Below are 24,803 nucleotides of genomic sequence, written 5' to 3'. Positions count from 1 at the left end.
TCCAAACAAAAACTTACTTGTGAATGTTCATCGGAAATAACCCAGATGTCCGTTAACAGGTGAATGGATAAACACATGGTGGTGTATCCACACAATGGAATATACCACCCAGCAGTGGAAACAGAGGAACTATTGATACGTGCAACATCATGGGTGAATCTCAGAATCAGTGTGCTGAATGAAGGCAGGCAGGCTAAAGAATATATTGTATGATATATAGTATAAAATTCCAGAAAATGCAAAATAATCTATAAATAAGTGGTTGTTTGGGAAGAGGATGTTATGAAAATGGAGCATGTGGAAATTTGGAGGCATGATGAATATCTTAATTATGGTGATGGTTTCATCACATCCTATGTTAAAACTTGCCAAATTATATACTTTTATTATAAAATGTGCAGTTTATTGGGGCGCCTGGGTGGCTCAGTGGGTTAAAGCCTCTGCCTTCGGCTCAGGTCATGGTCCCAGTGTCCTGGGATCGAGCCCCGCATCGGGCTCTCTGCTTGGCGGGGAGCCTGCTTCCTCCTCTCTCTCTCTCTCTCTGCCTGCCTCTCTCCCTGCTTGTGATCTCTATCTGTCAAATAAAGAAGTGAGATCTTTAAAAAAAAAAAAATGTGCAGTTTATTATATATGTTTCATTTCAGTAGAGCCATATTTTAAAACAATGAGTAAAGGAAAAAGAAATATTTGCCTAAATGTCAGCAGTTCTTTTCCTTTGTTTAAATCAAGTACATGAAAATATAATACATAATATTTGTTAAAAGCGTATGTGACTCTATCCATTTTTAAGATTATCTTTTGTTATTTTTTATCATGTATCTTTTTTAATAGGACAATCATGTTTTTTAAGTCATTTTTTTAAAAGATTTTATTTATTTAATCATGAGAGACACAGAGAGAGAGGCAGAGGCAGAGCAAGCAGGGAGCCAGTTACAGGACTTCATCCCAGCACCCCAGGATCATGACCTGAGCCAAAGGCAGATGATTAATCATCTGAGCCACCCAGGCACCCAGAACAATCATGTTTTAAAAGCCTGGCCCTGAAAGCTGGGAATGAGAAGGAAGGAGAGTAGCTAATGGTACAGTTTGGTTGGAGGACATATTTTCCTGAATATGGGAGGGCTTTTATTATGCTTCTTGGCTTAGGACTAAACAAGTAAAGAAGCTGCAGGTGGAGAAGATAAAAGAAGTGGAATAGGAGCAGAGTCCTTAAGAGTAGAGCAGACAGTGGGATCCAGGAAGCTGATGAGACTCCCTGTCTCTAAGACTAGAAGAAAGAAGTGAGATTAGTGTGTATGTATATACATGGATAAATTTGTATGCCCTGGGGCAGAAGGGTAACAGTTTGTCCCCAAGCCATGTTATTTTTAGTGAAAATAGGAAAGTATCCTACTGAGAAGAGGAGGGTAGGAATGAGAGGCTTACAGTAAGGGTTGAAAGTTTAGTCCGGCCATAAAGGGGAAGAGAAGAGAAGAATCTGATGAGGAATATGTGTACAAGATTATTGTCAAGCAAAGCTTCTGTCACTTGGTGTGTAAGACGACCTCAGTACTTTCTGTTCTCCTAGAAAATACCAAAAGAAGCATTTCAGTTAGAGTTGTAGATTACCAGTCTTTGCTGCCTTTTCTAGATCTGCACTCTTTGTTATAAAGGGGAAACTTTTCAGAAAAGCAGAATTGTTTTTGAAATAAACATGGGATTGTATTATACTGTTTTTCTTCTGTAGCTTGCTTTTTTCCACTTCACAATGAGTCTTGAAGATATTTCCTTGTCAGTACATGTAGATGTCTCTTTTTATTTTTTTTTAATTTTAAAAAAATGTTTTTAAAGATTTTATTTATTTATTTGACAGAAAGAGATCACAGTAGGCAGAGAGGCCAGTGGGGGGTGGGGGAAGCAGGCTCCCCGCTGAGCAGAGAGCCTGATGTGGGGCTCGATCCCAGGACCCTGGGATCACGACCCAAGCCAAAGGCAGATGCTTAACCCACTGAGCCACTCAGGTGCCCCTAGATGTCTCTTTTTTAAAAACTACTTGTGTTTTTCTCATTATGGATATACCATAATTTATGTAGCACTGTGAGTCGTTTCTAACTTATTGCTATTAAATAGTGCTGTTGTGAACATCTTTGTATATATCTAAAGATTGTAGATGCGTTTGCACATGTACAACTACAGTTGGCTCTCAAGCAATGCAGGAGTTAGGGGCCCTTACACTCTACAAAGTAAAAAATCTGTGTGTAACTTTGACTCCTCCAGAACTTAACTATTGATAACCTACTGTTGACTGGAGCCTTACCAATAACATTGAATGTTTTTATTGATTAACATATATATTATATGGTACATAATACATATATACATATGCTAGATGTATTATATGTATTGTATTATAATATTATAATACATATGTTATATGTATTATGTACCATATTCTTGCAATAAAGTAAGCTAAAGAAAAGAAAATATTAAGAAAATCCTAAGGAAGAGAAAAATACATTTATAGTACTATCTAGTATTTATCAAATATCTGTATAAGTGGACCTGCGCAGTTCAAGCCTCTGTTGTTCAAGGCTTGATTATATTGCTGAGGCTAGATAACTCAGATTATTTTGTCAAAGATAATGAACATTTTACATTTCGTTGGATACTGTCAAGTTGCCATTCAAATGGTTATATCAGTTGACTCCCACTGATTGAAATAATTCACTTGCCTCACCAAAAAATAATATTATTTCCTTTTATTTTTGACAATCTTGTGGCCATAAAATATCTCCTGTTTTAACTTTATATTTCTTCATATTAGTAAAGCCAACCATTTTTTGTACGCTTATAGGCCATTTCGATTTCTTATGTGAATGGCCCATTTTTATTGCCTTTCTAACTGATTTGCGGGAACTCTTTAAGTGTTGTGGATTTTTGGTCTCATGTGTGGCAGGTATTTGCTTCCAGATTCCTAATTCTAGGACAAGTTTTAAATTTTGATATCTTTAAATCTTTCATTCTTTTCCTTGATGATTGGTGGATTTTGAGTCTTGCTTAGGAATGCCTTCCCCACTTCAAGATTATGTAGATTTCCACCTAAAACTTTTATACTTGGTCTTATTTGTCTATTTTTTATTTGGTTAATCTGTCTGGAATTAATACATGTAAATGATATGAAGAAGGGCATTATCATTTTAAATTTAGTAACAAATAATACAGAATATTTTCGGGGCGCCTGGGTGGCTCAGTGGGTTAAAGCCTCTGCCTCCGGCTCAGGTCATGATCCCAGGGTCCTGGGATCGAGCCCCCGAATCAGGCTCTCTGCTCAGCAGGGAGCTTGTTTCCCTTCCTCTCTCTGCCTGCCTCTCTGCCTACTTGTGATCTCTGTCTGTCAAATAAATAAATAAAATCTTTAAAAAAAAAAACAACAGAATATTTTCAGGTAATTAATTCTGGAAAGATAATAGAGACAATTTTCACTTTGTGAAAGTTATTTAAGCGTCAGCTTCTTAGAAGTAAAGATTTTTGTAATTCCTTTTGTATGTTCCAGTTTGTAAAGAGGCCACAAATTTTGAAGTTTATTGTAGGGTGAAGTTGCTGCTCATTAGCGTTCACTTTTTTTAAATAAGGTCATTAACTTTTCCATCTAATAAAGAAATTATTAGAAGCATAGGTTTGCATTTCCCAATTTTTTCAATGTGTGACAAACCAAGCAGATGCATGTCTGATAGCAGTCAGTCTTTGCAGGTATTCTAGGTCATAGCTATGACAGATCTTTTAAAAAAGATGTTATTTGTACGGTAATGAAAATGCAGAGAATGAAGACAGAAGAAGAAAATAGCAGGAGGAGATAGGAAATGAAAGACATTTTTTAAAAAAGACAAGGAAATCATTGAGAGAACAAAAAAAGAAAAGGGAAAACTAAGAGAAGTCTTCTTTTTTCTTGTGAGAGGACAGTTTATGCTGTCCCAGGCAATCTTTCAAAAATTATCTTAGGCCCTATGAATAAGAGCAGCAATGTGATTTGTTGTTTTGTTTATTTTGTTTTTGTCTTTTGTTTTGGGGATGAGATGGACTTCTGCAGTCCTGATGAGTACCATCTTTTGTCTTTTTCATTTTTAATTTTTTAATCTTTTCCATCATGATAAGTGTTCTCTTTAATGTCCATCTCCCTTTTTCCCCATTCCCCCCCCACTCACCTGAGCAAAATAAATCAGTCAGACAAATGCCGTATGATCTCACTCATATATGGAATTTAAGAAACAGAACAGATGAGCAAAGGGAAAAAAGAAAAACAAGCCAAGAAAAAGACTATTAATTATAGAGAACAAACCGATGGTTCCTGGAGGGGAGCTGTTATCTTTTTTAATAGGCTGTTGGACGTACACTGTTAAATGAGTTTGGGTTTCTTGGAATCATGTTTCTTTATTATTTCCTTTAGGCAACTGAGAATTTTGAACCAGCAACTTAGAGAACAAGAAAAAACCCAAAAGGCAACTGGTGCTCTGGAATGCAACCTTGAATGTAGGTAAAAGAACTTTAAGAACTGATAATAAATTCTTTGTTCTAGAAATGCTGGTAAAGAATTGAGCTTTCTTAATTACTTTGTCTTAAGACTTTTAATTTACATTTGAAAAAATAGGAATAATACTTATAATTAAAAATTATAAGTGCACAAAAACAAAAATAAAAGATCTGTGGTATTAGTAATGTCCACAATAGCCAAAATATGAAAAAAGATGTGGCGTTAAAAAAAAACGTGGTGTGGGGTGCCTGGGTGGCTCAGTGGGTTAAGCCGCTGCCTTCAGCTCAGGTCATGATCTCGGGGTCCTGGGATCGAGTCCCACATCGGGCTCTCTGCTCAGCAGCGAGCCTGCTTCCCTCTCTGCCTGTCTCTCTGTCTGCTTGTGATCTCTCTCTGTCAAATAAATAAATAAAATCTTAAAAAAAAAAACAAAAACGTGGTGTGTACACACACAACACGAATATTACTCAGCCATCAAAAAGAATAAATCTTGCCATTTGCAATGACATGGATGGACCTAGTGGAAATTGTGCTAAGCAAAATAAGTCAGAGAAAGACAAATACCATATATAAAAAAGAGACAAATATTATATGATTCCACTCATATGTGGAATTTAATAAACAAAACAGATGAACATAGGGGAAAAGAAGGAAAAATAAAATAAGATAAAAACAGAGAGGGAAGGTGCCTGGGTGGTTCAATCAGTTAAGTGTTTGCCTTTGGTTCAGGTCATAATCCCAGGGTCCTGGGATTGAGCCCAACATCAGGCCCCTTGCTCAGCAGGGAGCATGCTTCTCCCTCTCCTTCTTGCTCTCTATCAAGTAAATTTTAAAAATCTTAAAAAAAAAAACAAAAAACCACAACTAAAAAAGACCAGAGAGGGAAGCAAACCATAAGAGACTCTTATCTCTAGGAAACAAATTGAGGATTGCTGGAGAGGCAGTGGGTGGGGGGATGGGGTAATTGGGTGATGGACATTTAGGAGGGCATGTGATATAATGAGCATAAGGTGTTATATGCAACTGATGAATCACTAAATTCTACACCTGAAACTAATAACACACTATATGTTAACTAAATTGGATTTAAATAAAAAAAATTTTTTAAAAGCTCTGTGCTGGGGCACCTGGGTGGCTCAGTGGGTTAAAGCCTCTGCCTTCAGCTCAGGTCATGATCCCAGGGTCCTGGGATCGATCCCTGCATCGAGCTCTCTGTGCAGCAGGGAGTCTGCTTCCTCTTCTCTCTCTGCCTGCGTCTCTGCCTACTTGTGATCTCTGTCTGTCAGATAAATAAATAAAATCTTAAAAAAAAAAAGCTCTGTGCTATTATATCCAATAAGACATCCCTGTTTTTTTTTTTTTTTTTTTGTAAAAGGCTCTTTTTCCTTTTACATGTCTCCTGTTCATATAGAATTGATCTGTTTCACAAATACTGAGTTCCTACCATGTGCCTGGCACTAAAAGAACTATATATGTATTTTTTCTTTTTTAAAAATGAGATTACACTGCATATGGTCTTCTGAAGCTTGCATTTATTCATTTAATATGTAGTGGATAGTCTTCTTTTTTTTCAGGTTTTTATTTGAATTCCAGTTAATTACCATGCAGTGTAATATTAGTTTCAAGTATAGAATTTAGTGATTTATCACTTATATACAACACTTAGTGCTCAAATGCCCTCCTTGATTCTCATCACCCATTTAACCCATCCCTCTGTCCACCTCCCCTCCAGCAATGCTCAGTTTGTTCTCTATAGTTAAGATTCTATTTTATGGTTTGCCTCTCTTTTTTTCCCCCATGTTCATCTGTTTTGTTTCTTAAATTCCACTTATAGTGAAATATGGTATTTGTCTTTCTCTGATTGACTTATTTTGTTTCACATAATACTCTCTAGCTCCATCCATGTTGTTGCAAATGACAAGATTTCATGCTTTTTGATGGCTGAGTCATATTCTGTATGTATGTATGTGTGTGTGTGTATGTATATATATGTATATACACACACCATATTTTCTTTACCCATCCATGAGTTGATGGGCATTTGCACTCTTTCCATAATTTGGATATTGATCATGCTGCTCTAAACGTTGGGGTGTATGTATACCTTTGAATCTATATTTTGTGTCCTTCAGGTAAATACCTAGTAGTGCAATTGCTGGGGTATGGGGTTGTTCTATTTTTAACTTTTTGAGGAATCTCCATACTGTTCTCCAGAGTGGCTGCACCAGCTTGCATTCCCACCAACAGTGTAAGAGTGTCCCCCTTTTCTCCACATCCTCACTAACACCTGTTGTTGCCTATGTTGTTAATTTTAGCCATTCTGACTAGTATGGGGATACATATTGTTGTAGTTTTGATTTGCATTTCCCTGATGTTGAGTGATGAAGATCTTTTCATGGGTCTGTTAGCATCTGTATATCTTCATTGGAAAAATGTCTATTCATGTCTTCTGCCCATTTTAAAACTGGATTATTTGTTTTGGGGGTGTTCAGTTTGATAAGTTCTTTATGTATTTTGAATACTAACTCTATTAGATATGTCATTTGGAAATATCTTCTCCCATTCCAAAGGAAAACCTTTTAGTTTTGTTGATATCCTTTGCTGTGCAGAAGCTTTTACTTTGATAAGGTCCCACTAGTTTATTTTGCTTTTGTTTCCTTTGCCTTAGAAGACCTATCTAGTAAGAAGTTGTTACATCCAGTGTCAAAGTGTTTGCTGCCTGTGTTCTTCTCTAGGATTTTGGTGGTTTGCTGTCTCACATTTAGGTCTTTCTTCCATTTTGAACTTATTTTTGTGTATGGGGTAAGGTGGCCCAGTTTCATTCTTTTACATGTGGCTGTCCAGTTTTCCCAACCCATTTGTTGAAGAGACTGTCTTTTTTCCATTGCACATTCTTTCTTGCTTTGTTGAAGACTAGTTGACCATATAGTTTTGGGTTCATTTCTGCATTTTCTGTTCTGTTCCACTGATCTATGTGTCTTGTTTTTGTGCCAGTACAATACTATCTTGGTCCCTATAGCTCTGTAGTTATACTACAGATTGTGGGATTGTGATGTCTCCAGCTTTGCTTTTCTTTTTCAAGATTGCTTTGGCTATGCAGGGTCTTTTGTGGTTCCATACAAATTTTAGGATTGTTTTTTTCAAGTTCTGTGAAAAATGCTGGTGGTATTATGATAGGGATTGAATTAAAGGTATAGATTGCTTTGGGAAGTATAGACAGTTTTTTTGAAGATTTTATTTATATATTTGAGAGAGAGACAGAGAGAACATGAGCAGGGCAAGGGGCAGAGGGAGAGGGAGAGGGAGAGAGATAAGCAGACTCCCCACAGAGTATGAGCCTGATATGGGGCTCGGTCCCAGGACGCTGAGATCATGACCTGAGCCAAAGTCAGATGCTCAACCAACTGAGCCACCCAGGTGCCCTGGAGTATAAACATTTTAACAATAATTGTTTTTCCAGTGTATGAGCATAGAATATTTTCCTATTTTTTTTGTGTCACTTTTAATTTCTTCTATTAGTATTGTATAGCTTTCAAAATACAAATCTTTTACCTCTTTGGTTAGGATTACTCTTAAGTAATTTTTTGGTGCAATTGTAAATGGGATCAATTCCTTGATTTCTCTTTCTGCTGTTTCATTGTTGGTATATAGAAGTGCAACAGATTTCTGTACATTGATTTTGTATTCTGCAACTTTACTGAATTTGTGTATCAATTCTAGCAATTTTTTGGTGAGTATTTTGGGTTTTCTAAATACAGTATTATGTCATCTGAAAACAGTGAAAGTTTGACTTTTTCTTTGCCCATTTGGATCAATTTTATTTCTTTGTATTGTCTGATTCCTGAGGGTAGGACTTACAATCCTGTGTTAAGTAACAGTGGTGACAGTGGACGTCCCCTGTCTTATTCCTGACTGTAGAAGAAAAGCTCTCAGTTTTTCCTCACTAAGGACTATATTAGCTGTGGGTTTTATAGGGCCTTTGTTATGTTCAGGTATGTTCCATTTAAATCTGCTTTATTGAAGGTTTTTATCATGAAAGGATGTTGTAGTTTGTTCCATGCTTTTTCTGCGTTCTATTGAGAGGATCATATGGTTTTTAGCCTTTCTTTTGTTAATGTGGTGTGTCACGTTGATTGATTTCTGAATATTGACCACCCTTGCAGCCCAGGAATAAATCCCACTTGATTGTGGTGAATGATTCTTTTAATATACTGTCAGATACAATTTGGTAGTATTTTGTTGAGAATTTTTGCATTCATGTTCATCAGGGATATTAGCCTGCAGTTCTCTTTTTAGGTAGAGTCTTTGTCTGGTTTTGGAATCAGAGTAATGCTGGCCTCATAGGATGAGTTTGGAAGTTTTCCTTCCATTTCTATTTTTTGGAATTGTTTATGAAAAACAGGTATTAACTCTTCTATAAATGTTTGGTAAAATTCCCCTGTGAAGCCATCTGACCCTGGACTTCTGTTTCTTGGGAGATTTTTGATTATTATTTCAGTTTCTTTGCTGGTTATTGGTATGCTCCAGTTTTCTATTTCTTCCTGTTTCAATTCTGGTAGTTTATGGTTTCCAGGAATTTATCCATTTCTTCCAGGTTGTCTAATTTGTTGTCATATAATTTTTCATAAAATTCTCTTATAATTGTTTATATTTCTGTGGTGTTGGCTGTTATTTCTCCTCTTTAGTGATTTTGTTTATTTTGGTCCTTTCTGTTTTCTTTTTGACAAGTTTGGCTAGGGGTTTATTAATTTTATTATTTTTTTCAAAAAACCAGCTCCTGGTTTCATTGATCTATTCTACCGGTTTATTAGCTTCTATATAATTTATTTTTACTCTAATCTTTATTATTTTCATTCTTCTGCTGGCTTTAGGCTTTGTTCGTTTTTCTTTTTCTAGCTCTTTAGATGTGAGGTTAAGTTGTTTGAGATTTTTCTTGCTTCTTGAGGAAGGCCTGTATTGCTATATACTTTTCTCTTAGGATGGCTTTTGCTACATCCCAAAGGTTTTGGACCATTGTGTTTTCATTTTCATGTGTTTCCATGTATTTTTTAATTTCATCTTTAATTTTCTCATTGATCCATTCATTCTTTAGTAATATGTTGTTTAACCTCCATGTGTTTGTGGTCTTTCTAAATTTTTTCTTGTGATTAACTTCAAATTTCATATCTTTTGTGGTCAGAAAATATGCATGGTGTGATCGCAAATCTTTTTCTGCTTTTTGAGGCCTGATCTGTGAACTAGTGTATGATCTGTTCTGGAGGATGTCCCATGTGCACTTGAAAAGAATGGGTATTTGGCTGCTTTGGGATGAAATGTTCTGAATATATTTGCTAAGTCCATCTGGTCCAGCATGTCATTGAAAGCCATTGTTTCCTTGTTGGTTTTCTGCTTAGATGATCTGTCCATTGATGCAAGTAGGGTGCTAAAATCCCCCATTATTATATTATTATCAATGAGTTCCTTTATGTTTGTTATTAATTATTTTATGTTTTTGGATGCTCCCAAGTTGGGGGCATAAATATTTACCATTGTATCTTCTTGTTGGATAGTCCCCTTTATTATGATATAGTGTCCCTCATATCTCTCTTTTTTTTTAAGATTTTATTTATTTATTTGTCAGAGAGAGAGAGCACAAGCAGAGGGAACAACAGGCAGAAGGAGAGGCAGGCTCCCTGCTGTGCAAGGAGTCTGATGTGGGATTCTGTCCCAGGACCCAGGGATCATGACCTGAGCCGAAGGCAGACGCTTAACCTACTGAGCCACCCAGGCTTCCCGTCCTTCATCTCTTGTTACAGTCTTTGGTTTAAAGTCTAGTTTGGGGGTGCCTGGGTGGCTCACTTGGTTAAGATTCTGACTTCAGCTCAGGTCATGACCTCAGGGTCCTGGGATTAAGCCCCAAGTGGGGCTCTGCGCTCAGCAGGGAGTCTGCTTCTCCCTCTCCCTTTGCCCCTCCCCCTACTTGTGTGCTCGTGCTCTCTCTGAAATAAAATTTTTTTAAGAAGTAAAACAAAAAAAATGCAGTCTAGTTTGTCCAATGTAGGTATTACTACTCTGGATTTCTTTTGACATTTATTTGCATGATGTTTCTCCTTCCCCTCTCTTTCTTTCTTTCTTCTTCTTTTTTTTTTTTTTTTTTTTTTTAAGATTTATTTATTTACCTTAGAGAGCATGCAGAAGTCAGGGGAGGGGCAGAGGGAGAGAATCCTTAAGCAGACTCCCTGCTGAGTGCAGACCTAGACACGGGGCTTAAACCCATGATCCATAAGATCATGACCTGAGTTGAAACCAAAAGTGGGAGCTGAACCATCTGAGCCACCCAGGCACTCCTCCATCCCCTCACTTTCTATCTGTAGGTGTCTTTAGGTCTAAATTGAGTCTCATTTTTTTAATCCATTCTGATACCCTACATCTTTTGATTGGAGCATTTACTCCATTTACATTTAGAGTAATTATTGATAGATATGTGCTTAGTGCCATTTTATTACTTGTTTTGTCATTGTTTCTGGAGATTTTCTCTGTTCCTTGCTGGTCTTTGTCACTCTTGGTCTTTCCTTCTCGCTCAGAGTCCCCATTAATATTTCTTGCAGAGCTGGTTTAGTGTTCATGAACTCCTTTAGTTTTTGTTTGTCTGGGAAACTCTTTTTCTTTCCTTCTATTCTGAATGATACCCTTGCTGGATGGACTATTGTTGGTTGCAGATTTTTCCCAATCAGCACATTGAATATATCATGTCACTCCCTTTTGGCCTGGCAAGTTTCTGTGGGAGATCTGTAGCTAGCCTTATGGGTCTTCCCTTTCGTCTTGCTGCTTTTAGAATCTTTTTCTTCATCACTAGATTTTGTAGATTTAACTACAATATGTCTTGGTGCTGGCCTGCTTTTGTTGATTTTGGTGAAAGTTCTCTCTGCCTGCTGGATGTCTGTTTCCTTCCCCAAATTAGGGAGTTTTCAGTTTTTATTTCCTCAAATAATCTTCTGCCTCCTTTTCTTTCTCTTCTTCTGGAACTGCTATGATGCAAATGTTATTACATTTAATGGAGTCACTGAGCTCCCTAAGTCTATTCTTGTGATCCACCGTTCTTCTTTCTCTCTTTTGTCCAGCTTCATTATTTTTCATAATTCTATCTTCCATATCACTTATTTGTTCCTCTGCTTCTTCCAGAAAGTAATAATTCCAGAAAGTAATGTGGTCATTACCTCCAGTTGGTTTCAAATCTCAGATATTGCATTTTTCATTTCTGCCTGATTGTTTTTTCGCTCTTTTATCTCTGTGTAAAGGCCTTCCTGAAGTCTTCCATGCGTTTCTCAAGTCCAGCAAGTATCCTTATGGCATATTACTTATATATATTTCTTTTTTAAATCTGTTTCAATTAGATCTCTGGCCATGATCTTTTCTTGCTCTTTCTTTTGGGGTAAATTCCTTTATCTTGGCATTTTATCTAGGTCTCTTCTACTGTGTGTTAGGAAAGCTTGTGATGTTTCCTGCTCCTGAGAGTAATCCTTTATGAAGAAGAGGTCATTTAATGCTTAGTCCAGGGCCTGGTGCTTCCGGGAGCATCTCCGATGTGTGCCGCATGCACTCAGGTGCTGTGTTTGGTTGCTCTGTCCCTACAGAGGTTCTCCTTACCTGCCATGGACAGTGCTTGGAACTTGGCCAGAGTGTGGCGAGTTTTAGTTAGGGACTGCTTGTTAAATGAGACTTGATGCCACTTCCACTAGAACAAAGCCTTGCAAAACCCTAAGTTGGTAGACATATATGTGCAGGGGTTTATGCTGATCTTCTGGGAAGATCTGCTGGACCTGATCCTTTAACACACTTGTCCGAGAAAAGCAGTATCAGTAGAGCACAGGAAAGGACTTGGTGTAAGCAGGTTAGGCAGCCAGTGTTGGTGCTGTGCTGCTTATGGAATTGGTTTATGCTGAGGGCTGGGAGAGGGAAATGGTGCCAGCCAGCCCCTTGGTTCTGAGAGAAGGGAGTTGGTGCTTGCTGCTCTCGGGGAGGCCCTCTCAGAAGAGTGAATAATTTCCCCTTATGTGTCCTATGCATTTTTCAGATTACTGTTTTTACGCTCTGGGTTGCTTGCCTGCATTGCGCTGCTGGAGTAGCACAGTGCACTTTGGGCTCTATCCTAGCCAAGCCTGCTGACTTTTAAAACTCCAGACTTTGGGGACCTGGTGTGGTAGAGACCTGTGCTGATCTTCTGGGGGAGGGTCTCGCTGCACTGGGACTAATGCAGGTTTGACCCAGAAGGGCAGTCGTGCCAGAGGACGGGGTGTGGGATTTGGAGTAAGTTGGTTAAACAGCCAATGTTCTGGTTAGCTGCCCTCAGCAGGTGTCCAGCAGGTGTCGCTGCACCTTTGCTTAGGGGTAGGTGAGGGAAATGGTGCCCACTGGCTCTTTAGTCTGTAGAGAGGCAATACCACCTCTCAGATGCACTCCAGAAAGTAGAAATAGCCTTTCCCTAGGCCCCTTAGCTGTTCTTCAGATCGTGTTGTGTGCCCTGGGATTGCTTGCCTGCGTTCTCTCCAGCCGTAGGGCAGCACCCTCAGATCTCTATCCCAGCCAAGCCCAGGGACCTTTAAAACTCCAGTCTTTGAGCCCCACTGGTTGCAAAAACTCATAAAAATTAGCCCCTCTTGTTTTCCCAGACAATGGCTTTGGGGAACTGGTCTCCTTGTAAGTATCCCTGTGCGCTCCAGTTTCCCACACCTTTCTCTGCAACCAGCGCTCCCTCCCCTCTGTAGTACCTGCCATTCTCTTCTCCCCCAAACCATGCCTCTACACTTCCTCCCATCCTCCATGTGGCCTCTTCTCTCCCTCTAGTTGCGCAGTTTGTTCTGTCAGTCCTCAGATAAATGTCTTGGGTGTTCAGAATGATTTGATAATTATCTAGCTGTGTTCAAGGGATGAGGCAAGCCTAGGGTCCTCCTACTATGCCACCGTCTTAGCTCCCTGCCCTAATGCCCTAATAAAACCTATAGTGGGTATTTTTCTTTCTGTTTAAGAACTGTTTGGATATTCTGCTTATGTGGTTCCATCCTTCAAATAGTCTATTGGTACTTGAAGTTCTCTGATGATCATTATCTAGGGTATCTTCCCAGTGCAAACTGTGCTGTAGTAAAAATCTTATACATATGTCTTTGTGCACATTGTGAGCATTTTGTAGATTATAGTTGTAGAATTACTGAGTCGAAGGATATATACAGTTGCAATTATGACAGATATTGCCAAATTATGTTTATGGATCATAGAGTTTAAAATAATAGGAAAAAAACCTATAGCAGAGGAAAAGATGAGAACTGTTTGTTTGTTTGTTTTTGTATTCTTGGGATCTTTTCCTAAGCCTGACAAAACTCAGTTACCAGAAAGGAAAAGATGATAAAATTTGTCCTCTGAATTTTTTTTCATTTTTCTGCACAGCAAAATTATAAACAAATTTAAAACACATTAACAAAATGGGGAAAATGTTTTCATAATATATGACAAAGGCTTAATTTTCTTAACATATAAATAGCTCTTGCAAAGCAATAAGAAAAATATGATCACCCAACAGGACACATACTTCATGAAACTGCTCATCTTCACCAGAGTAATTTTGGAAAAAGTCACTCTGGTTCCCCTATGAATAAACAGTGGGGGTGAGGATGGGTGGGAAAGGAGGCTAAGATAGGAGGTGGGGAGATTGGTGACTGCCATTGTAAGTAGTTAATCTCTTTTTAGTCTCTGCTCATTTACCTTATTGTTCCCTTGAGAGCACTTATTGCTATTTATAATTACTTGTTTGTTACCAGCTCTTTGAGAACAGGGACTATGTCTCCTAATCACCACTGTACATCAGATTCTAACACCGTGCCTCACACATAGGTCTTTATTCATTAAGTGAATTGTGACATATACTTTTACAGCCATTAAGGAGAATGTGATAGATCTCTGTCCCCGTACATATTAGTCTTACGGGGAAAAAAGACACAGTTAGAAACTATGGGTACAGTATGATTCATCTCTTTCTAAATATGTATGTTATATGCACGAGTACTTTTCCAGAAAGATACCAAAGTTAATAGTGATTGCCTTTAGGAGGAGAGCAGAGGTAGGGTAGTGAGGAAGACTCTTCATTGAGAATCACTTGGTATCATTAGTATCTCATCGTGTTTGAATTTTTTTTTTTACTCTGTGCATATTCATTAATAAAGGTAAAAAAATGTTAATGCCCCAGATATCAATTGGAGAAAAAATGTATGACTTCTGCATCAAATATTAAAAATGTATTTAGTATTTACATAGAATTACTATGTAGTAGTACATAGAACTACTCCAGCATATAATTGTTAAGCAAAATCAGTAAATTCCAGATCTTTTTTTTTTAAAAGCAGATCTTTTTCAGGTTTGTGCTTTTTAAATTCAGGCAGCAATTATTTGATCTGTTTTGTCTTGCAGTGTTTTCCCTTCAGTCATTGAACAAGTCCCTGCAAAGCCAATTACAAGAGTCACTGAAGAGCCAGGAATTACTACAGAGTAAAAATGAAGAACTTTTAAAAGTGATTGAAAATCAGAAAGATGAAAACAAAAAATTTGCTGGTATATTTAAAGAGAAAGATCAGACTTTACTTGAAAATAAACAACAATTTGACATTGAGACAACAAGAATAAAAATTGGTAATGTATTTGAATTGTAGTTATGGTCACAGTTTTTAAAAAGAATGAGGAAACTGAAACTTTTTTGTGGTTTCAGAATTGGAGGAAGCCTTAGTCAATGTGAAAAGCTCCCGGTTTAAGTTAGAAGCTGCTGAAAAGGAAAATCAAATTTTGGGAATAACATTACGTCAGCGCAATGCTGAGGTGGCTCGCCTGAGAGAATTAACCAGGTAATGTTGACTTTTTTTGACTAACATACCTCTTGTCAGATTATTTATAGACTTCAGAAATCATTTTAGCCTGCTCTCTTTCCGCCTTTGCTCTCATTTTGTCAGTAATTTCTGATGAGATTTTCTTCGGCTCCAGTTAGATATGGAAATGCCAAACCTGTCTCAGTGCCTTTCTAAACCACGTGATTCCAGGAAAAGGGCTCTTGTAAGGAGCTTCAGCTTTTTGTAGATAAGCTGAAGACTAACTTAGCAAATGGTAGGGAGACCTCTGGCTCTGAAGCCAGAGAGAACATTGAATGGAATCCCAGCTCTACCTTATACTGGCTGTGACTTTAAGCAAGTCATTGACACTCTGTAAACCTCAGCTGTGAAGTGGGGCATGATTAGGGTTGATGGGAACACAAAGAAATCATTCACGTGATGCTCTGAACACAGAAACCCTCAGGCCAGACGATCTCAGGAAAGTCATTTAGCCTCTTTGGGCCTCAGTCATTTCATCACGAAAGTGAGGGAGTTGGCAGCAACCCCTAAGAGCCCTTGCTTCCTTAATATGTCTTTTCTTTTCTTCTTTTTTTTTTTTTTAAAGATTTTATTTATTTATTTGACAGAGATCACAAGTAGGCAGAGAGGCAGGCAGAGAGATATAGGGAAGCAGGCTCCCCCCTGAGCCGAGAGCCTGATGCGGGGCTCAATCCCAGGACCTTGAGATCATGACCTGAGCTGAAGGCAGAGGCTTAACCCACTGAGCCACCCAGGCGCCCCTAACATGTCTTTTCTTAAATCAATAAAATCACCCAAATTTTTATATGATGTGTACCTTAAAAGTTCAGTTTTCTCTTGAGACATTTGTTAAGAATTGGATTTCCAACTACTTATTTAAATACTAGAGAAGTCAGTGATTTTAGGCCTGAATATCATCAGATCTGACCATGCATCTTAATGATCCCGGAGGTTCATAGTTCCAAATACAAAACAATTTTGAATATAAAATAATCTCCTTTATATTTCAAATGAGAAGATCTGTTTTGAATTATGAACTTCTAGGAAAATAGATGAAATAGTGATATGTATGTATATATATGATTTATTAATTTAGTTTTATAAGCATATTTGAATTGATTATATATAAGCTATGTTAATATAGAAATAATGCTTTTTTCCACATTCATATTTCACTCAAACTCTTATTGAACGATGGGGACAAGCAAAAGACACTGTATATCCATGTAGTGTTATAATTTATTGGGCTTTGGTCAGAGTTTCTAAAATGTTGACTTATCCCACTCTTTTTTTTTTTTTTTAAAGATTTTATTTATTTATTTGACAGAGAGAGATCACAAGTAGACAGAGAGACAGGCAGAGAGAGAGAGAGGGAAGCAGGCTCCCTGCTGAGCAGAGAGCCCGATGCGGGACTCGATCCCAGGACCCTGAGATCATGACCTGAGCCGAAGGCAGTGGCTTAACCCACTGAGCCACCCAGGCGCCCGACTTATCCCACTCTTGTTCAAAGTAAAATGAGAGAATGTCCCTCCTAATAAAAGCCTTTATAAAGTCGCCAAAGGAAAGCATCTCCTCTTTTTGAAACTCTTGTTTTGAAACTCTTGTTTCAAAATGAAATGAAATGAAAACTCTGTTATTATCAAGTATTTAATGGTAAAATAAATTTTATTATAAAAGAAGCCAGTCACAAAAGACCACATTTTATGATCCCATTTAATAGGAAATGTTCAGAAGAGGCAAACCCATGGAAACAAAAAATAGATTAGTGGTTGCCAGTGGCTGGGAGAAGAGGGGAAGAAGCGGGGAGTGAGTGCTTGTGGGTATAGGGTTTCCTTTTAGGTGGTGAAAATGTTCTGAAATTGGATAGAGGTAACTTACATAACTTTGTGAATATACTAAAAATAACTCAGTCATACACCTTAAAAGGGTGACTTTTATAGGATATAAACTTTTTCTTGAAAATGCATTTGGTATGTTGTCCATTTGGAAAAGAAAACTAGGACAGCAAGTCAGCATGGTCAGATTCCATGAGTGGTTGTGTAGGTGTCCCTGGGGGCATCTCCTCATATAAGGGGCAAGGTGTTCAGTCTCTAGCAGAAAATGCAACAGAGAATCTAGTTGCCTGAAAATTTGCTTTTAGTCTCACAGTCTTTACTTCATACTACTAAGTCTAGCTCCTTTGTGAGCATAAAATCAGAAGCTGATGTAATCTTTTATTTATTATGTATTTTGATTTTTTTCCCCAAAGTCTTCTCCCTCTCATATCTATTATTTTACTGATCCTCATCTATGATGAAAAGATTGTAATATCTGCATTTTCATGGATGGGAAAACTGGACCATGCAAGTTCAATGTTGATAGCAAGTTAGTAGTAGAGCTGGGACTGAAACTCACATCTCTTAATCCCTAGTCAGGTTTGCTCTCACTCTTGCACGTGACATGTCCTTAGCTAAAATAGTTTATTCCTGGCAACAACTCCATGCCAAATTTAGTCTAAGTGAAACTTAAAGCATTTTTTTTTTACCCCGAGAGATGGAGAAATAAAAAGGTGGATTCATTTGCTTATTCATTTATTCAACAAACATTTATTGTATATTATGTCCAGATATATACGTGTGAAATACAAAAATATTTAATCATTTTAGTTGCTGAATATCCATGTCATCAAGTTAAAAGCTTATGAACAGAGAGTTCATATTTGAGCTAAATTCACCCGCGTTGGTGATTTATAGTATGTTTGGTGATACCAGCACTTTGAGATGGATATAAGAAGATACATCCTTTTTAAACTTGACTAAATACTATTTAACATGTGTGGTGCATTTGTGAAGAAAATTAATAATAAAAATGTAAGGGCAATTTTCATAGTAGTAGTATAATTATTGTAGAAATTAGCCTAAATGGAAGCCCAAGGAAATGAGGGGACTCGCCTGACTTTCATAGCTCGTTGGTTCCCAAGCTGGTACCTAAGCCAAGATTTTAGATTCCCTCTTCAGCCTCGCTCTCTGTTTTATTTTTCTATTTTTTAATTTTAAAGATTTCTGTTTATTTATTTGATAGAGAGAGATCACAAGTAGGCAGAGAGGCAGGCGGGGGGAGGGGAAGTAGGCTCCCCTCTGAGCAAAGAGCCCGATGTGGGGCTCAATCCCAGGACCCCACGACCCGAGCTGAAGGCAGAGACTTAACACACTGAGCCACCCAGGCGCCCCTTGCTTTCTGGTTTAGAAAACATAGCTTCTCTCTGACAGAAGAGGAAGTGTTTTTTAGAGATTCTTCTATCTCTGTAAGAGATACCTTTGTACCTGCTCATTCTTTCAAAATAACACAGTGTGCCTTTTCTAGTGTTTTTTTTTTTTTTTTAGGAATGAAAAGGATTCACTTGCAACTAGAGCCTTTTCTTAACATTCACCCTAACATAGAAGCATAGGAAATTAAAAAGGTCATTACTTCTTGTATATTAATCTGCTTTTAGAAAAGACTATGTCTAAAATATTAGGTGGAAATGTTTTGGTCTCCTTAAGACTCTGGAGATTTTCCTGTCATGTGTCTTCCATTGTTGTCAAGGACCTTTGCTTTTCACGCTGGGCATAAATCCTGCACCAGGACTACTAACCCATTAGATTAACTGGCCTCTTGAAATGATTATAGAAACACAGAACGTCTTACAGGGCTTAGTACTACCCTTACATTTTCTGAAGAGTTCTGTAACAACTTCAAAATCTAAGTATACCCACAGATGGCAATTTTTGCTTTTGTCAAAACAAAACAGAGAGTTCATATTTGAGCTAAATTCACCCGCGTTGGTGATTTATAGTATGTTTGGTGATACCTTGTGCAATTTAGTTAATTAGGAGCATCTCCAATACTATAGCTGGGATACTGTGACCATGTTAACTTTACTTCTGACAATACAGCTAAATCTTCATGTTCAACTAGCCCATCCTTCTTCCTCATAGTCATATGCCTCGGTAAGATAGATGTTTGTTTTTTGTATGTGTTTTAGATAGTCTCTTAAAGATTTCACAGAATTTCTGAGTGCCTTTATCAGGTTGTTGAGGAGGGATAAAGGGACTAGAAGGTACATATATGAATTCTAAATAAATATCCTAAACCAGTTCTTAAAAAATATCCTCAACCATCTCTCCCTTCTCCAACCTTCAGTAATTTTGAAATACATCCTTATCACTTTTTCAAAATTTTACTACATGTTCTAAAATGATTAAAATTAATATATTTTCATTAAACAAGTGGTAAATATTCTCATAGCTTCTAAGAACACTCTGACCAGTGCTGACACTTATTTAAATTAGTGTATTTTTATAAATAGCTGACAAGGAACCTTGAATGTCTTATTATAAAGATGTGTCAGTTTTCTAAGCATTAAAAATCAGCATGTTTAGGTATATCCCACATAATAGAAACAGAAATAAATCTACTTTGTAGCTATTCAGGTGTTTATATCTCTTCCTTTAAAATTTTGACATACTGTCATTTCTTTACTTACGGAGATTTTTCTTTTAGTTTGAGAGACAATGGTCAGTAACTTTTTGTTTAAATCAGAAGGTTAGTAATTACTGTTAATTTCCAGAGATCAAACTTACTTTTTTAAAAGATTTTATTTATTTATTTGACAGACAGAGATCACAAGTAGGCAGAGAGGCAGGCAGAGAGAGAGAGGGGGAAGCAGGCTCCCTGCTGAGCAGAGAGCCTGATTCAGGGCTCGATCCCAGGACCCTGAGATCATGACCTGAGCTGAAGACAGAGGCTCTAACCCACTGAGTCACCCAGGTGCTCCGAGATTAAACTTATTAATGTCATGTCCATTTCTTCCCTTTTTTGTCACTGATTTTGTTCACAGCAAAGATAACATTTTTATTTAAGTCTGGAAAGAAACCTCAATATAAGTATTCTTTCTAAAAACAAATAAAATGAAAATTCCAGTATATAGTCAGATCGAATTAATTAGTGGGTGATTGTTCATTACAGCATTTTTAAAAGGTTTGTTCATATAACATAGTTTTTGTCTTTAATAATAGTTCATTAGCTTCTTGAGAGAGGTATGAGAAAAAGTGGTTAGGAGTCATTGCCATTTGAAGAGCAGTCAGAACTCAGATTATGTTTAAGATGACAGTGTGAGCCAGGTTGGAAAAAAATTTGTTTTTCCTTTTGTAGGAAAAAAAAACAAACCCACTCATTCTCTATCCAGAGATATAATCACTGCTGTTTAGTATAGAGATTTCCTTTTAGTATTTTGTTTGGATGTGTGTGACTATTTTTACAAAAATAGTATTCTATCCATATTACTTATTGTCTGCTCTTTTAAGTTTAATCTTATATAATGAACATTTCTCCATCAGTGAATATTCCTTACAACACAACTATAAATGGCTATGGTGTGATTATTGCATAGTTCAATCATTCTACTGTATTTGAAGATAAAGATACTCAATTCATCTATTTTCTATTATAAATTCTGTCTTTGTAAGTATCTTTGGGTGTAGCCTCTTGATGTATATCTGTAGGATAAATTCCTAAAGGTGCAAATTAGTGGTCCAAAAATGTGGGATGTAGAAATATTTAAACTTCTGATGTATTGCCAGTTTGTTCCCTGGAAGGGTTATACCAGTATACACTCCCACTAGTAGTACCTGCCTCTTCAAATTTCTCTGATAGTGAGTATTAATCTTATTTTATCCTGTTAATTTGATAATCCAAAAGAAAAATCACATTTTAAAAATTTGAACTTCTCCAGTTAGAATTTGAACTTTTTTTTTTTTTTAAAGATTTTATTTATTTATTTGACAGCGAGAGAGAGAGATCACAAGTAGGCAGAGAGGCAGGCAGACTGAGAGAGAGAGGGAAGCAGGCTCCCCGCCAAGCAGAGAGCCCGATGTGGGACTCGATCCCAGGACCCTGAGATCATGACCTGAGCCGAAGGCAACGGCTTAACCCACTGAGCCACCCAGGCGCCCTAGAATTTGAACTTTTAAAACATGCTTACTGGCTAGTTGTAACCTTTTAAAATTACCTGTTGATGTCCTCTGTATCCTTTCAAAATTTGATGTATTTCTTATTGATATATAAGAACTTATATTTGATTCAATTCAAAAAAACCAAAAGCTTGGTATAAACTGGCTTTAATAGGACTACTAATAAAAGCTGCTTTCAAATGAACACCCATAGATCCTGAAGCAGTGCTAATAAGCACTTTGCCCTCATAGTTTATTATTTGATCTTATCTTATGTTCTTTGTAATTCTGAAGTAGATATTTTCATTTTGCAGTTAAGAAACTTGAGATTCAGAAAGGTTGAGTGACTTGCCCAAGATCACAGCTAGCGATAGGATTAGATTCCATTCCTGTCTGACTTCAGACTCTGGGTGGCTTTTCTTTTCTTTTTTTTTTTTTTAAAGATTTTATTTATTTATTTGACAGAGAGAGATCACAGGTAGATAGAGAGGCAGGCAGAGAGAGAGAAAGGGAAGCAGGCTCCCTGCTGAGCAGAGAGCCCAATGCGGGACTCGATCCCAGGACCTGAGATCATGACCCTAGCCGAAGGCAGCGGCTTAACCCACTGAGCCTGGGTGGCTTTTCTTATATCACACTTCTCCTGGTACCTAGCTGTTGCTCATACCTAATTATACCTGATAACTATCTTTAATGACCCTTTTTTCCCCAGGATTATTCCAGTGCCCTTTGCATATATATTTTGAATGGGGAAAAATAACTTCACTACTAACAGAATCCACACCATTTTGCAATGTTGCTCAAGAATAAAGCATTTCATACCCTAAGAGAAAAAAATTTCTCAGCCTATATTTTTAAATATCATTATATTAGATTTAATATAGACCAAGATCTTTTAATCATTTGTTATTGTAATTTACTAATTCCAGATGCATTCTGTGATTTTGTGCTTTCAGTTGCTTTTTTCCGTGTTACAAACCAGGGGCTTGCTTCAGATCCTTTCTTTTAAAGATGACGTATAAATAAACAAACAGGTAAAAAAAGAATAATTAGTGTACTAAATTCTTCTTAACAGAACTTTACAGAGCAGTATGGCAAGGCTTCTCTCAGATCTTAGTATGGACAGTGCTCGCTCCAAGTCTGGGAACAATCTTACCAAATCACTTCTGAACATTTATGAAAAACAACCTCAACATGACCCAATCCCTGCTCATACTTCCATAATGAGCTACCTAAATAAGTTAGAAACAGATCACACTTTTACACATTCCAAGCCACTTTCAGCCGTCAACAATGAGGAGAACATGGAGCCAGATAGACCTTATGAAAGCGTTCTGCCCCCCAAAGGCCCTCAGTGTAGTCACACAAGGACCGTGGAGGAAGAAGCAGCCCCTGGGATCGTTTCTCCCCTTTCAAAACAGGATACTGTTGAAGGGAGTGAAATCACAACTCTAATAGACAATGAGTGTACTTTGGATAATACAATTTACATTCCGTTTGCTAGAAGCACTTCTAAAAAGAAATCACCACTGTCTATGAGATTATCCCCCCAGCCACAGATCACTGTGGCTTCGCCACAGCTGGTCGGCAACAGCGGACTTGCCTCTGAAAAAGAAAACAAATCGTGTGCCCCTGGAGTCTGTTCCTCTTCCAGAAAGGAAGCCGAAGACGTACCTGAGAAACTTCCCGGGACAGCTGATATGGAAGACAAGCAGCTCCTCAAGAAAATAAAGGAAGCCATCTGCAAGATCCCGGCTGCCCCCGAGGAGCTGCCTGGGCTGGCTGTGTGTCCCCGCCCCGCCACCAGTCAGAGCAGCAGCGTTCAAGTGAGGGGGAGTGCTGTCTCCGACGGTAGCTTTTTAAATTCGGACTTGACGTCTGACTGGAGCATGTCTTCTTTTTCAACGTTCACTTCTCGTGATGAACAAGATTTCCGGAACGGCCTGGCAGCCCTGGATGCTAATATTGCCAGACTCCAGAAGTCCTTAAGGATGGGTCTTCTGGAGAAATGAACTCAGAAGAAAAAGGGATGGAGTGCTTCTTTTTAAGAATAGACCTTGGCTACATTGAATGTATATTTTAAATTTCTGTAGAGAAATGATGTTTTATATTAATTATGTATGATAATTAATTGTATGAATAATAAATTTATTATTGGAATATATTGACAGTCTGGAGTTTATACAAACAAGTCATCTTAAGAATTGTTAAGAGAGGAGAGTTGTAGATAACTGGGTAAGTATTCTAAGTAATATTTTATTTTAGTACTTTGCACTTAGAGGTCTTATCTTACCCTGCTGGACTAAGGGTCCAGGTCAGAAGGACTCTCTGGTTTTCCTAACAGATGGTAGGAAGGGAGTCTCTGGGTATAACTTATTATATTTAAACTAGGCTTTCTTTTCTCTTTCAGGATTCCTGTTTGTTTTTTAATGGCATTGTGTTTTTATACTGGATGCTCTGTGCTGCAGGCTAGTGTTGTTGGTGAGACATATAAACGTTTCTTTTAAGAGAAAAATGCCAGTATCTCCATCTCTTAAAAAACGTTGATTGGTCCAAGAGAATATAGATAACATCCTAAGTTAGCATATGGTTTCTTAAAATATTGTCATTTTTATTTTTATCCTTCATGGATGTTTAACGCCTTTAAAAATAAAGTCCGACTGATAAGGAAATGCTAATAGATAAGTCTTAATTTGGGAAATTTGGTTTGTTTTAAATAAATGAGAAATATTTGGGTTTTGTCCTTATTTGGACATAAAGGAGTTTGTACATCTTGCACTGGTTATAATTCTGCCTTTCTGGACTAATTCCTTTTCAGCCCTTGAGCTGAGAACGTTCTCTATTTTATGAATAATATGAACTAAGCTAGTCTCTGCTTCTCTCTACTAGCCACTCCTTAACTATTCAGTACCACCTTCCTCCGTGCAAGCAGCACACTGGAGCTGTTAGAAGCCTGAGCACTGTGCTATCACTGATACTTCCTGGTCGCCAGCCCATGTCTTCCCGCACACTGTTTGGGCAGGCCTCAGCATTAAAGAGTTCTGTCGGCACCAGGACCTCCTCCTCCTGGTTTTTAAGTGTTGGTGCTACAACTTCTGAAGGACCCATATATAATCTCTTTGACATGTCCAGATTTTATAGGTAGGGATTTATTAAGTCTAAAAATATTAAATGAATTTTTAGTTTTTGTCATAGAATTGTCCATTAATATTTTCAACGTTTCTTCCAGTATTCATAAATTAACTCATTGGTGTATTCAGAGGTAACAGGCCACAATTCTTTAACAGCATAAGTTACAAAGTACAGCTCAGAAATATAAAACACAGCAACGAAGAAAATATCGTTCTACTCCTAAATATTCAGTTGTTATTCATATGCAAAAGTAAATTCTTAAGATTATTAAATGATAATACAAGAAGAGTATTGTATTTTGCCCTTAACATAGGATGAACATGCTCCCGTGCA

General features: G+C 37.5%; 1 protein-coding gene across 2 annotated transcripts in view; it reads left to right on the top strand.

The window, feature by feature from the left end:
• CCDC14 (coiled-coil domain containing 14) overlaps positions 1–23,474 on the top strand; it is a 45,663-nt gene extending 22,189 nt beyond the window's left edge. For both annotated transcript variants that reach the window (XM_046001255.1, XM_046001254.1), the window contains 4 exons: positions 4,424–4,506; positions 14,945–15,163; positions 15,240–15,372; positions 22,414–23,474. In XM_046001255.1, coding sequence (XP_045857211.1) covers positions 4,424–4,506; positions 14,945–15,163; positions 15,240–15,372; positions 22,414–23,350 — 1,372 coding nt within the window. In that variant the 3' untranslated portion in view covers positions 23,351–23,474. The remainder of the gene's footprint in view (positions 1–4,423; positions 4,507–14,944; positions 15,164–15,239; positions 15,373–22,413) is intronic.
• The last annotated feature ends 1,329 nt before the right edge of the window (positions 23,475–24,803 follow it).

This window comes from Meles meles, chromosome 4, assembly GCF_922984935.1.
Source record: "Meles meles chromosome 4, mMelMel3.1 paternal haplotype, whole genome shotgun sequence".
Taxonomy (NCBI): Eukaryota; Metazoa; Chordata; class Mammalia; order Carnivora; family Mustelidae; genus Meles; species Meles meles.
Note: the sequence above shows the minus strand (reverse complement) of the source record. Positions and strands in the feature narration are given on the sequence as shown.